The 14,748-nt window shown below is 40.5% G+C and overlaps 1 protein-coding gene across 1 annotated transcript in view; it reads right to left on the bottom strand.

The window, feature by feature from the left end:
• SLC9A9 (solute carrier family 9 member A9) overlaps positions 1 to 14,748 on the bottom strand; it is a 482,912-nt gene that overhangs the window by 383,508 nt on the left and 84,656 nt on the right. Inside the window, exon 5 of the mRNA XM_034661809.1 lies at positions 1,676 to 1,716. Within this exon, the coding sequence (XP_034517700.1) occupies positions 1,676 to 1,716 (41 nt within the window). The remainder of the gene's footprint in view (positions 1 to 1,675; positions 1,717 to 14,748) is intronic.

Below are 14,748 nucleotides of genomic sequence, written 5' to 3'. Positions count from 1 at the left end.
GATCTTAGGGATGTGGGCTTCTTCTTTAAAGATTTTATTTATTTATTTGAGAGAGACAGACAGACAGACAGTCAGCAAGAAAGGAAACCCAAGCAGGGGAGTGAGAGAGGAAGAAGCAGGCTCCCAGCGAAGAAGCCCGATGAGGGACTCCTTTCCAGAACNTCCAGAACGCTGTGATCACACCCTAATCCGAAGACAGGCACTTAATGACTGCGCCACTCAGGCGCTCCAGGTTGTGGGCTTCTTGATTTTTCAGCCTGCCTTCTGGGGGAGGGGCCTGCTGCGCTGGTACGCAGGAAACCCTGTTTGGGTAGAGTCTCCATGTCCCCTGCAAAGGGGGATGGGGATGGGCACCCTGTGAGCTGGTATTTCTGGGCTTTTGTTCTCTGGCGGCTTTCCCTGGCGGTCTGCTGTGCCTCTTCTGAGAGTCAGAGCAGCAGCGGCCGAAATTCAGCCTCTGTCTCAGAACAGAGGGATTGCGGACCATTCTCCACTGCTTTCTGGCCATTTTAACTCTGTTTCTGTTGGTGCTGCTCAACCCTGCAGCATCCCGGGCTGTGCGCCCCACACCCGGTGTCCCAGCCCTCACTTCCAGGGCCGGCGCGTCTCTGTCCTTTGTGTTTCCAACCCCACCAGCCGCCAGTCACCAGCTGCCCCGCGTGGGCTCCCGGAGCTCCCGGTCTCAGTCTGGTGTCTCGCGGTTGCCGACCGCGAGTCTGCCTGCTCCCCCATGCAGGTGGCCCGCCAGGTGCCCCATGCACGCTCTTGGAGCTCCCGGTCTCAGTCTGGATCCAGTGAGTACACTGGAGTTCCGGAGCTCTGTGAGATGCTTGGTGGCGCGTGCTCCCGGCTCATGGTCTCAGTCTGTTGTTTCGAGGGTGCGGGTCCATGGTCCACCCGCTCCCCGGTGCAGGTGGCCCGCCAGCCACCAGCCGCCCCGTGCGCGCTCCCAGAGCTCCCGGTCTTGGTCTGGGCCCAGTGAGCGCACCGGAGTTCCGGAGTTCCGTGAGATGCTTGGTAGCGTGCGCCCCCCGCTCATGGTCTCAGTCTGCTGTCTCAAGGGTGCGGGTCCACGGTCCGCCCGCTCCCCTGTGCAGGTCGCTCCCATTTCCCGGGGCCCTGACACAGCGGCTCCCTCCCCCTTCTGTTTATCTTCCGATATCTGTGCGCAGTTTCATGGCTCCCCCCTTCGTACCTCAATACTCAGCGCTGGAGATGTTCATTTGTAGAGATCCAGATGTATCTTCCTGCGTCTCAGGCTGATTCCGTGGATGTTCATGCTGGTCTGGTACCTATCCAGCTCAACTCAGGGGACCGGCTGAAAAAGGGGTCCCCTACTCCTCTGCCATCTTAACTCCTCTTTGTTTATATTTTTAATTGCCCTGTTACTATAAGCTGTCTCAAAGCTTTTTTCAAAAGCTGTAAATCATGTATAGACAAATATAAGTAAATAAAAATGCTTTCAACAGGGGCTGAGGTAAATTGCAGGATGAACCACTAGATCCATGTCAGGTGCAGAAAAGTAAGAGAATAAATGCTTTTACTTTTGATATCCCAGGAACTTCCCCTTGGAAACAATGTCAGATGTGGTCTACATGGCCAAACACTTTCCAAATTCCAGAGGAAGAAAAACCAAGTCAATAACAAGGAGAATTCAATATTTGCTTTTCTTTTCAAAGAAAATATTTGCTTTTCTCAGATGTAGATTTGTGGCACCTAAATAAAAATCAATGGACAGATTCAAATGCTTTCAAGTTCCAAGTGGGTAGTATAAATGAACAAAGTGGTGAAAAACCAGAGGGGGTGGGCCTTATGGGTAAATGGAGAATATGCCTCCCCACCATTCAAGTTTAAATTTTTATAAAACATGCTTCAAGGAAAACAAAACACATCTGTTGACCACAGATGTTGGCTCAATGGCCATTTTGTGACCCCCAAACTAAATAATCGATATATTTCACTCCACTAAAGTATCTCAACAACAGAACCACTGGCACTTGGAATGCAACAATTTTTCACTGAGCAGAACTTTGCTGTGCATTGCAAGTCAATGAACATCTGAGTATCCCAAGAACCAAAAGCTATAACACCATTCAGACAAATAAAAGTTTTCCTCCCAACCCTACAAATTTCAAACATGTGTCTCCTGCCACCCAAGGTGAGAACTATGGTGTCCAGTTTTGTAGCTGACTTATTCTATCTCTTGACATTTTCATATTTCACCTTGTATTTTTCCTTTTTCACAATAAAGGTATAACATGATTTTCAGGATTGAAGGGGGACAGCATAATAGCAAACCCTTTCCTTTGTCTTATATTGAATTAGAAATGGTACGATGAAGGGGTTGGCAGGAAATATGAAGATAATGAGATGAGGAGGAGGAAATGATCAAAGGACGAGTCAATGCAGTCACTAGGCAAAGGAAACAGCAGGGAAAGTATGTGGGGGTAGAGGCTGGACTAGTGATTTTATTATTGCTACCATTACACAGTTTTTCAAAGCTGCTCTCTTTCATCCTCTTCCATCATCTTGGAACTTTCCCAGAATGTCCAATTTGAGAAACTTTGCATTTGTATCTTTGGCCCCTAAATAAAAGTAGAATCCTGTCTAATGACTACCATTTATAACATCCAGTTCTACATAACGAAGCCATTGCCAACTCATGGTCAACAGCCACACTAACCAAAGGTTGCTGTTATGGATATAATTAGCTTCCTTAAATGGAAAACTCATGTAGAACAGATGTATTTTCAAGTCATTGTTTGGTCAACCTAGTTAATATAACTATTGAGATATAGTGTTGCATATTCAAAAGTAGAAATCACTTTTGGATGATTGCATATTATAATATCCTTTGTAAATCTGGCATCAGTTCTCAAAGTAGGGCTCTTTTGTTTCCTCTGAGGGCAGAATGTTGTAATCTATGGTGACTTAATGGCTGCAGGGATCCCCCCTGATAGACTAATGACCCTCACATCTTTAAAGAGAGTAAGAAGGTCTCAGGGATATGCAGACTTGAAGATGTTTGGAATAAAGTTGTTAATAGAGAAGAGAAAATGAACCACGGTAGAAGTAGGTTTCAGACAATTTCAAAAGTTCAAAATAGAGGAGAGTCAGAGAAAAGTAAAGAAGAGTATAAAGCCCAGGGCAAGGAAAGCTCAGGAGGTATAAATGACACTAAGCTAGCCAGTTCTAGCAGAAACCAGCAGACCCAGGCAGGGCAGGGGGTAGACAGAGGGGCCAGAGGCAGGCGGAGGATGAAGGGGCCATCTAAGACAGCATAAAACCAAGCTCTTAAATGTAATGTCTGTTTATTGACCAGGAAAGGAAGGTTATAAAATAAGAGGTTACAAACCAGTTTCTACAGCCTCAGAAACTGATTCAAAATAACCCTAGACATTTTTTAAAAGTAGCTGCACATTTTAATGATTACAAGAGTAACAACAACTAATATTCATTAGCGACACTGTGGGCAATGTGCTACCAACTTTACATGGATTAGCTCTTTTCATTTCAACACTATGGGTTTCCTCAATTTAAAGCTGAAGAAACTAATGTGGAGAGGGTTAAACAACTTGCCCAACTTAGTCACATGGGTACGAAGGGTTCAAACTCCTGCTCTTAACCAATAGGTAACACTGCCACCTTTCATGTCTGACTCTGTTATTCCCTGGATGACAGACCCCTTGAGAGCTATTGTTACATCCCTACAGTGGGCCTCAGAAGCCCTGTAAACACTATCCCCTTTCCAGGGCAGAAGCGTTCAAATTAAGGTGGGCATGTGGACCCAAGTTAGTCTATTCAGATTCTACTCACCCCCTCAAATAATTTGAGTTTGGAAGAGAAATAGCCAGTCAGTTTGGATTGGTCTTTCTGCTGAGAAACTATCAATGTAAGGGCTAGGGCATGTCTGCATTTTCCCCTTCAGCTCCACTGAAAGGCAGAAGGAATGGAAAGTGGAAGAACACAGAAGAGAGGTTGAAAATGAGCACTTCCTAAGTCCTTAGTGGTTGTCCAGCTCCTTCCTGGGGCCAGCTCCTCTCCTGACAACAGATTCAACAAGATGCCCTCTGTTCTCATAATAAATACCCTTTTCCTGCTTAAATTGTCCTGAGTTGATTTCTGTCACTTAAAGAGTTACAACTAACGCAACACAGATCTGTGGTTTCTATTTCCTCTTATGTATTTTACTGTCCAGCATTTCCCCCTTTCATCAATAGTGTATTGTTTCAGAGAAGGGTCCTTTCCTAAATCACTGAGATTTAGTCTTAGAACCATAATAATATTATAGCAACCAGCAGACCTCCATCTCCTACTGGAAAGACTGGGAAAAAAATAACCCAATCAAACCCAGTGCAATTTGGATCTCCATGCCCAAATGTCCCACATTTTATTGTGAACATTCATAGAATATGCCTACATAGCAACTGGGCAAATGGATATACCCAGAACCATGCTCTCATATCCCTTTCTTGGAAATTCTCCAAGTAGCCTTCTTTAGACATCATCTCCTGATGGGTTTGGTACTGTTGTAAATACAAAAGAGGACAGTACACATTTGCATTATGGAAACGGTTTAAAAAAATAATAATAACTACCACCAACATCATATCTATTGTCATCAATGCCCTCTTTATTTGTAAAGTGGATTTTAATGGTATTTTGGTATTTTAATTTTAATGAGCTATTTTGATGGTCTACCAATTTCATTAAAATGGAATTCTATTGCAATCTTTAATAAATAATTAAAATAGTCCCTAATGGAAGCTCAACTGCTATATTCCCAAATAAAAATTTGCAGTGAATTGTTTTATTAGTGTGATGATTCTCAAAGCAACTTTGCCACATGAACTACATTTTTATGAGGGAAATGGAGACAAGGATAATACCTGTGATTATTTTCTCAAGTTGACCCGAGCCTGTCTGAGCAAAGAATATGCCTGTGGATGAACACAGAATAAGAAGATTGTCTTCTCCAACCTCCTCATTTTACAGATAAGGATGCTAAGGTCTAAGGAACAAGGTCATACAATTTAGTAGCTAGGTTACATTAGATCCTGAGTCTGCTAATATTCCTGATTTAAAGCTCTTTTTATCTCACCTCTTTGGGAAGGCTTTATGGATGACTTTTACAAGTTTCATAACCTACAGAATTGAGGAACTCAGATCAATTCAGGTGAGAAACAGCCAGCAGAATAGATGGGCACTGGAGGGGGAGTTCTAGCCCAGGCTCTGCCATTTATAGAGTTGCACTTGAGGTTCTATTCATAAAAAAGAGGAACTATTCATTCCAAGGACTTCTTGACATCCTGGAGAATCCTTAGATGCTTCTAGAAGACCTGGCTCTCCTCCGCTGGGACTCTTGGTAACAGCTTCTACTAGCTTTCCTAAAGAGTGGGCAAAACTCGAAATTCATATGCTCTTCTTGTGAGCCAAGGGAGTTTCCCCCTCTCTTCCTTTAGAACCCAGATAAGGTACATGGGATATACCCAACTCATAGTGATATTCAGTTATCTGTGTCAATCACTAAAGAGCCAGGTAGTTCACAAGCATTGGAAATTTATATCCTTCTACTTTTTTTTTTTTCCTATCTTAACTCTATCTTACTAGATTCTGAACAACAGAATTTTGAGTTCAAAGAATCCAGTCATCTGATTTAAGGTAAATGTCTTTATAAACAGATCAGTTCAAATAATTTATGTGTGATTTGGTCACTATGGTTCCAAAGAAATGTACAAACCCCTGTATGTCTCTTTTATAATAAAATACCATCATAGATTTTACCCTCCTGGTTTCTGGTATCAATTCAGCCTTCTATGATAGGTGTTACTAAAAACCTTTGAAGTGCTTGTTTGTACATGCCAGATTTTCTTTAATATGCCAAGTGATAAATAATTCCACTCTGCAATATTTCAAAGAAAAAAATGTCAAAAAAGAAAAAAAAAATGCCCTGAAAAATGAACTAAAAAGCAAGATAAAATGTTTGTCACATGTCTTCGTTTTCAATAAAGCATATGGAGTATGGCTCAGGATCTCCACCTAGTGGAATCTTTCAGGTGGTAACTTGTAAAACCTCTAAAATAAAAGAAACTTAGGGATGGAACCATTAATTCAGATGAGTGATTTTCTTTCTTTTTTTTTTTTCCTACACAAATGTGTTTACTGAGAGTCTGATACAATAAGTCAATGTTGCTTCTTTTTAACTTAGAGGATTCACATTTCCTAGGTTATTATTATTTTTTTAAAAGATTTTATTTATTTATTTATTTGTCAGAGAGAGAGACAGCCAGTGAGAGAGGGAACACAAGCAGGGGGAGCGGGAGAGGAAGAAGCAGGCTCACAGTGGAGGAGCCCGATGTGGTGCTCGATCCCACAACGCCGGGATCACGCCCTGAGCCGAAGGCAGACGCTTAACAACTGAGCCACCCAGGCACCCCACACATTTCTTAGGTTATTATTAAGAGATCTTTCTCCACTAATATCTCTAACTCTTGAAAGCTATTTTTGTCATATTGTAGGCAGGATACCTGGGTTCTTCCTCCTTTCCTTTGCCAAGTCCATATTAAAGGATTTCACTGCTTTTAAAAAATTCTACTCTGACTGGGTAGGGAAAGTAACTGCTGCTCAGGAAAGGCCATTTTTTTTCCTAGTTATTGTTACCAAAAATTTGATGGAGAAAGTTGCTGGTAGTATCTAACAAGTGATGTAAGTGCGCTCAGGTAGGTTAAAAAGACATAATAAATCATGGGGCTTCCATCTACTTCTAGGGTGAGTAGAGACTATTTCTGTGTAGCCAACTGGAGAAATCTCAATGATAGCATGTCATTTTCCAGACAGACCACTTCTAGTTCTTTTTCCTCTTGAAAGGTAAAACATATGCAGTGCAAGTCACACTTCCACAAGTAGTGCTAACTGCTGCCCTTAGAGTAATTTCTAGAAAACCGTTAGGTATATAGCTAAGACCTTGTGTGACCAGCCCAGAGATATAGAAAAGCTAAGAATTTCCTTGCTGAATCTTCCATCTTCTTTTCATTATGTTGGTATTTTGTTTCAGGCACCTGAGTCTATCATCAATGATCCCTGGGAGATCACTGAACCAAGAGAAATCCCTTTTCTAACTACTCAGGTTCAGACTCTGTGAGTCTGTCATCACACTATCTATATGCTGCCTAGAAAGATGAGGAACATTTGGGGTTCAATAAGCATCTAGTTATGGTTACACTGCTCAATAAACTAGCTGTTTATTCATGACTAGTACATCATATTTGGTAAATAAATGCTTATAAATTGAATTAAATTACATTTAGTTTACATGATAATTGTTCTTTACTATAAAAATAAAGGTATCAATTGTCAGTTGGTACTAAAAACTGTTATCTATAAAAGATATAAATCTGTGATCACTGTTATAAATCTACGCTTCATAGTCCCCTTGGGGTCTATTTAGCTAAGTTCAGTATTACTTTCATGTTAGTTTTGAGTTTTTATTTTGGATTGATGATGGGATAATTGCACTAATGGCTACACTTCTTCATCCTTCCATCCCTCTGCTATTCCTTTGTAGTACCCTCTCACTCTGCCTGAGACCTCAGCCATGTGGCTTGTTGGCCAATAGGATATTAGCAGTCTTGGGTCAAACAGAGGCCCGACAAGGCACCTGCACATTTCTGCTTCCTCTTGCACACTTCTGCCATCGCTATGAAAACATGTCCAGGTAAGCCTGCTAGAAGATGAGAGGCAGGTGGTCCAACTACTTTTGTCACCTCAGTCAAGTATCAGACATGTGAGTAAGACCAATTGGCACAAGAAGAACCAACCAGCAGAGCAAAGCCTAAATTTTGGACCTGCATACTCTTGAGCTATTAATACCTTCTTTAAAAGACAAATTTTATTTATTTATTTAAGAAAAAGAATAAGAGAGAGAGGGAGATCACAAGCAGGGGGGAAGGGTAGAGGGAGAAGCAGACTCCCCAGTGAGCAGGGGGCCCTATGCAGGACTCGATCCCAGGACCCTGGGATCATGACCTAAGCCAAAGGCAGACACTTAACTGACTGAGCCACCCAGGCACCCTTGAGCTATTAATACCTTAAGCCAGTGAGTTTTGTGGTGCTTTGTTATGCATGCAGCATTACTGAGAAAATGGATAACTGATAGAGGATGCACACTTAGTTCTGGAACAGCTTAGGGGTTAACCAAAGGAAGTTCTTAATGGAAAATAATAATCTGTGAGCGAAAAAAAAAGAACTACAGCTTGGGGTATTGAAAGATGAGAGCCAGAGGGGACAAAGTTATGAAAATTCTTCATGGGGAGGATAAGTTGACATTTCAAGAGAGTTGAAAAGGATATATCAGAGAACAAGGCCAGAATCAATAATATCATACTTATCAAAAATGTATGGAAGAAAGGGATTCTGATGGAGGAAGGTGGCTACCACCCAAGATTTGCCCATAACACAGATTTAAAAATAATGAGTTTCTTTTAAAAGTTGCAAGTTGCTCGTTTCTACAACTACGTCTTGGGGGTGGGGGTTAGCTGTACACGGAGGGATATACTAGAAGAGTTGCTAAAGCTCCTTCCACATGTCCCATAATTCTATTATTTTAGTATACCAATTTATTGTTTGTGAAACAATCCTTAAAAGGCTTGCGGTCATCCCACAATTGCTGTATGCAATCAGATAGCAGTATTGATAGCATTAAGACTATGATCTGGGTGTGCTGAGCTGAAGAATACCTCATGAGAATTATGCTAATAACATGGTTAGGGAGTTTAGGACACATGTCTCATTTAGAAGGCAAGCCCCTTGACTGGATCTCTAGATATTTCTGCAGGGGACAGAGTGAAAGAACCGAGGTTTGATTAGAATAACACGGGCAAACTTTATGCCCATGAATCTTCAGACAGGACTGGGTAACAAGAACTTCAAAAACGCAGATGATTTCTCACTTACATGCAATTTCCCATACTGAATAAATTTATTTACTCCTTCCCTATCAAATACACATATAAAATGGAACTGCCCTTAAGGTGATCTTGTTACTGAAATAAAAAGTGTGTGTATATGCGTGGGTATGTGTAAAGTGGAAAAATAAATTAATTTTAAGGACTGCATTAACCGACTATTGTGTTTTGGGAGAAGAAGGATACTTTTTGGGTAAATGTCTCATTAATCTCAACTAGAAAGTTCTCTGTGGCCAGGGATCCATCTCATTTTTATATACCTGTATCATCCAAACCCATTGGAATGAACACTTAGACCCTCAACAAGTATGTTCTATTGCTTCTCCTCTTACGTGGTAAAGAACTTTTAGTGCAGCCTTGCTTTCAAAGAGGTGAAAAGGTTTACTGTTGAATTTCTTCAACAGTAAGTATGAATCATCCTCCAACTTTTATAGATTTTTTAAAAATTCAATGAAGGTTTAGAAATAACAACCTATTTCCTTAATGAAATGGCCATTTAGATAGATGTCTAGTTTCCCAATTATCTTTATTATTTCATGTGTTTCTATGACACCTCTCCATCTTATAACCTAAAGATTATTAGGTATTAAAGGGGAAACCTAATGACTTAGAATTAACTATACAGACAGTAATTATATATTTCCAGTCTTTCACTCCCTCAGAAATTTTTTAATGATCAAAGTATATTCTCTTGAAAAGAACTGGTATGAATTCTAATGTTTGCTCTATTTGTTGCAAAGTTTGTACCAGGCAATTAAAGATAAATAGATAACAGCTACAGACATATGTTCCATAACCATCCCATTTATCCCTCTAACTGGACTTTTCCAATTTCATTTCCATTCCCCTCCCATTCTTCATACCACCTCCTCTTCATACAACTTTCATACATTGCTTTCATACAACACGGAGTTACCAGATTAAGGGAGAAAATAGATGTAAAATACTTAGCAACTGACACATAGTGGATAGTAAATATTGTTACTGCTAGCAATTAAAGATGAAAAAAAGAATTGCCAAAGTAAATGGAAGCAAAATGGTGTTTTATAATCTTAAAAACACAGGAGTGGTGTCTTCAACTCTTAAACCTGAACTTGCTTTGGACTCTGCACAGCATCATGCTTTTTCTATACTCAGAGACCCAAACGTCTCTTTATTCCCCTCCATGGATTTATACAATCCTTACCCATGTTAACATTATTGAAAACAAGCCCATGTTGAATTCAGTTGCTGATACCAGCCCAGTCTACTTAATGTTTTATTTTTCAGTCCCTAAGGTATTCTTTTGAAACAAAGGCAAACCAGGAGAAAACATTAGAAAGAACTGTTTCTTTTCCACACTACACAATAAATGATCTCTTTTGTCATTTTCCAAGAGTAGCCTTGTGGCCCCCAAAGCTCCAGGAAGCTATGCTAACTTGTAATTCCATGTTAGCTAATGAATAAAAAGTATATATGAGCATATAAAAATATAAAAAATAGGGCAGCAAGTTAGGCCAATAGCAATGTGAGGGGGTAGTACTCTAGGAAAAGGTCAATAAAGCACAGCAGTCTGTGTTAGATAAATAAGACCATATGCTCTGGCTGCAATTCAAACCCCACCCCACCAATATGACATAGAGATGGATGGTGTTTACATGCAGAATATACTCATGTGGGAGCAGAGATAAGATATGCCAAGAGGTATGTGGAATTCCTTGAGAGCTAGCTGCAACTGTGGTCCTTTTTTCTCTGATTCAAGGGAAGGTGTATCTGAATGCAAGTAAGTATGAGTGTTTGTGGTAGCGTGGAATTCATTTTAACTAGATAAAGAATATAAATTGTTATCTCTCATTGATACATTATCATTCATAATAAATTACTTACAACATGTCATATATCTTGAAGAAGAGGATTCAACCTCATAGATATATGAATTCTTTGCAAGTTATTCTATAAATTTAATGTTATCCTAGTAAAAGCATCTAGTTCTAGATGATTTTGATATGAGATTAAACAAGTGATCGTAGGGGCGCCTGGGTGGCACAGCGGTTAAGCGTCTGCCTTCAACTCAGGGCGTGATCCCGGCGTTCTGGGATCGAGCCCCACATCAGGCTCCTCCGCTGTGAGCCTGCTTCTTCCTCTCCCACTCCCCCTGCTTGTGTTCCCTCTCTCGCTGGCTGTCTCTATCTCTGTCGAATAAATAAATAAAATCTTTAAAAAAAAAAAACAAAAAAAAACAAAAAACAAGTGATCGTAAGTTAATATCGAAAATAAACAAGCAAGAATAGTTAGAAAAATTCTAGGAAAAAAGGGAAGAGGCGCTAGGCCTATCATTTATGAAAACCTATTCTATAGCCATAACAATTAAGATAGTGAGGTACTGGTGCTTAAAAAAGAAAGACAATCAATAAAATATATGTTCAGGAATAGACCCAAACACATCTGTGGGTATGATATATGACAAAAATCATATTTCAAATGGGGGGGAACAGATGCAGTGCTCAACAACTGTTACACAAATAAATGGACAGCTGTCTTGTGTGCGAGGTTGGAAGGAGGGTGGATAAAGTTAGAGCCTTCTATCACAACTTTTGTACCAGAAATTGGAGTTAGACAAAATAACTAATCCAAACACAAACAAACATATGAAAGCACTTACAGGAAACAAGGGAAAAAGTTTTAATAAAATTTAGACCGGAAAATATCTTTGTAAGAATGACCAAAGCCCTACAAAATACAGTATTGGTACCTAACATCAATTTTATAAAAAAAATATTTCTGGGGGGAAAAGCCTTCATTATAAACAAATGAAAAACTGGGAAAAAATATTTGCAACTCAACATCACAGTGGACTAATCTCACTGAAGTGTAAAGAATTCTGCAACTCAATAAGAAAATGACAAAATAAAATAGACAAAAGATATAAAGGTCATTCACCCAAAGAAACTATAAATGGCTCTTACACAAATTTAAAGATGCTCAGCCTTACAGTAAGAGGAATGGAAATGAAAACTACAAATTATTGTTTTGCACCTATCAAAATTACAAAGATCAGATCAAAAGGTTCGTAGAAGGAAAAATGCCTCCCCTGTAATGTTCTACTTGGATCCTTGATTGCAAGTACACATTATAGTATATTCCAGGCTGCTATGACAAAATAGCACAGCCTGGGGGCTTAAACAACAGATGTTTATTTCTCACAGTTCTGAAGGCTGGAAAGTCTAAGCTCAAGGTGCCAGCAGATTCAGTTCCTGGTTGAGAGCCTGCTTCCAGGCTTGCAGATAGCTGCTTTCTCACTGTGCCCTCACAAAGTAGAGAGAGCTCTGATCTCTCTTCCTCTTCTTATAAAGACACTAATCCCATCATAGGCACCTCACCTTCATGACCTCATCTAAATTTAATTATTTCCCAAAGGCCCCATCTCCAAATGCCATCATATCAGGGGTTAGGGATTCAACGTTATTAACTGGGGGGGTGGGGTGAGGGGGATATAAACATTCAGTCCATAATAATACAACAATGCAAATAAGCAAGGGAATCTCACAACAGGTCTGATTTGTAGTGGCTGATAAAAGCAACTATAGGGAATAGGGAACGAAGCGTTCTCTAAATAGAACCAATATTCACTGAATGCCAACCATGTGAAGATGGCATTCTTTGTGATATTTATTTTGGTTTTGTGACATTTTGAGTAGGATTCTGATTCAATTGCATGTAGCACGTGGTGTGTACAAAAGAAGGGCAGTGATGGAGAGACTAGATTGAGTGAAGCTTGCCTTTCCAGATTAATAGTATCCTTATTAGTCATACATACATACATACACAGAGACAGACACCCTGAACTTGCAGAGAACAGATGCTGTGGGGGGAAGGCTGAGATCTCAAGTTCAAGGATAGATAAACACACCGAATCAGAAGTTATTTTTTACATTGAACTGCCCCATTTAAGCCTAACTTGTAATTGAAACTCCAGGAAACTCCTTAATTATAGCCAGGAATTTTATTGACATTGGGGTGGATGCAGTTAATAAGACATTATGATTTCCTTTCTACTCCTGTTGCCATTCCTTGTCATATTTTTTTGCTGTGAAAGAAATGACTCAGACTTTTTTCTCCTCTTGCATCACTTGAAGGCAGCCAGTAAAGGACTTCACTTCCTCTTTTCACTTACCAGGGGACAGAGAAGTGACTACACCCCATTCCAGAATTGATAGAGAGGAAGAAACAGCTTCCCTTCCAGACTACCCTCCAGGCTAGGCAGCAGAAATGGAAGAAGAAATGCTCAAGGATGGCCAGATTGTCTGCTGAACCACAGCTGGGCCTCAGGCCTAGGCAGATGGGGTCCAAGGTAGCCTCAGAGGCCCCTGGGAGTGTGTGTGTGTGTGTGTGTGTGTGTGTGTGTGTGTGTGTGCACGCGCACACGCAGGCACACACGCGTTTTCCATGGGCCCCAGAATGGCACACACATGACTTACACTGCTGGCAGCCCTGGTAAGATTTTGCTGCCAGGACAAGGAAGGGTGTAAGAAGTGGAACATGTGGACCAATGCCTGAAGTCCAGACTATGGTGTCTCTGTGAATGTCGGCATACCCAGAAAAAATCCAGGAGGCCCCTGCCCCTGATACACTGTGCTCCAAAGTCTTTTAGTATTGGACACAATCCTAGGGAGAGAAATTTAGTTTCAGCCCCCCAGAATACTAGAGCCTCAAAACAGAAAACAATTTTATAGAAAAAAAGCAAAGAAAATTTTATTTCTGGCACACTGAAGCTTGTGAATTAAAAAACAGCCAATACATTTCAGTACAGATATTTGACAAGAAAGGTTCTGGTTAAAAGGGCCTCAAATTCCAGGTTAAGTCATGTGTGGTTTATTCTGTAAGCCTAGAGGCTCTCTGGCTATTTCTGAGCATATTCTCTGCCTAGTTGTTATCTGAAGTGAAAAGTGGATCCTGCAAGGGACTATAGCACTTTAAACCCTACCAGTTAGATACTTCAAAATGCCTTTCACCTCAGAATAAGAATAGCGACGGCTATTGTGAAATGCTAACCAGCAAGCTGATTGGTTGCTCCAGAGGCTGGTTTGTGGAAAAACTGCCAGATCACCAAGTTGTGATTGGAAACATTAGTGGCATCACTGCTGTCTCCAAGAGGTCTTCACTTTGTTTTTAATATAATTTATATATTTCTATAATGTAATTTTTAATGATGTATTTGACAACTAACAAAAGGCCTGAAACATTAACTGTTGGTTCTGGTGAGCCAGTATAAGCTGCACCAGTGTGCCACTGATTCTCACCCTGTCCCTTGCGTGGTGATTGCCACCCAGTCGGTGTTTTACATGTGGTGAGGAATTAGTTCATTTGTTTATGAGTAACTACCAGACCCCAAAAGGCTTCCAAATGCAAATACAAAAAAAGACTCAGGTTTGTTTAAAATCATGTAAGAGGTATATAAGAGGTAATCCTTCCAAGTAAGACAAAAAGCTATATAAGGCAAAAATTGTTTTGTTGGTCTCAATAAATAATAAATTAACTCATAAACTTCTACTTTTGCTGCTATATAACATCCATATAACTTAACAGTGGATTTTTTAAAGATTTTATTTATCTGTAAGAGAGAGAGAGAGAGCACAAGTGCATGCGTGCACACACCCAAGCAGGAGGAGGGGCAGAGGGAGAAGGAGAGAATCTCAAGCAGACTCCATGCTGAATGTGGAGCTTGACATGGAGCTTGATCTCACGACCCTGAGATCATGACCTGAGCCGAAACCAAGAGTCAGATGCTTAACCAACTGAGTCACCC

The sequence above is a fragment of the Ailuropoda melanoleuca genome, chromosome 6 (genome assembly GCF_002007445.2).
Source record: "Ailuropoda melanoleuca isolate Jingjing chromosome 6, ASM200744v2, whole genome shotgun sequence".
Lineage (NCBI taxonomy): Eukaryota > Metazoa > Chordata > Mammalia > Carnivora > Ursidae > Ailuropoda > Ailuropoda melanoleuca.
The sequence above is the reverse complement of the archived record's forward strand: the minus strand, read 5'-3'. Positions and strand labels throughout refer to the sequence as shown.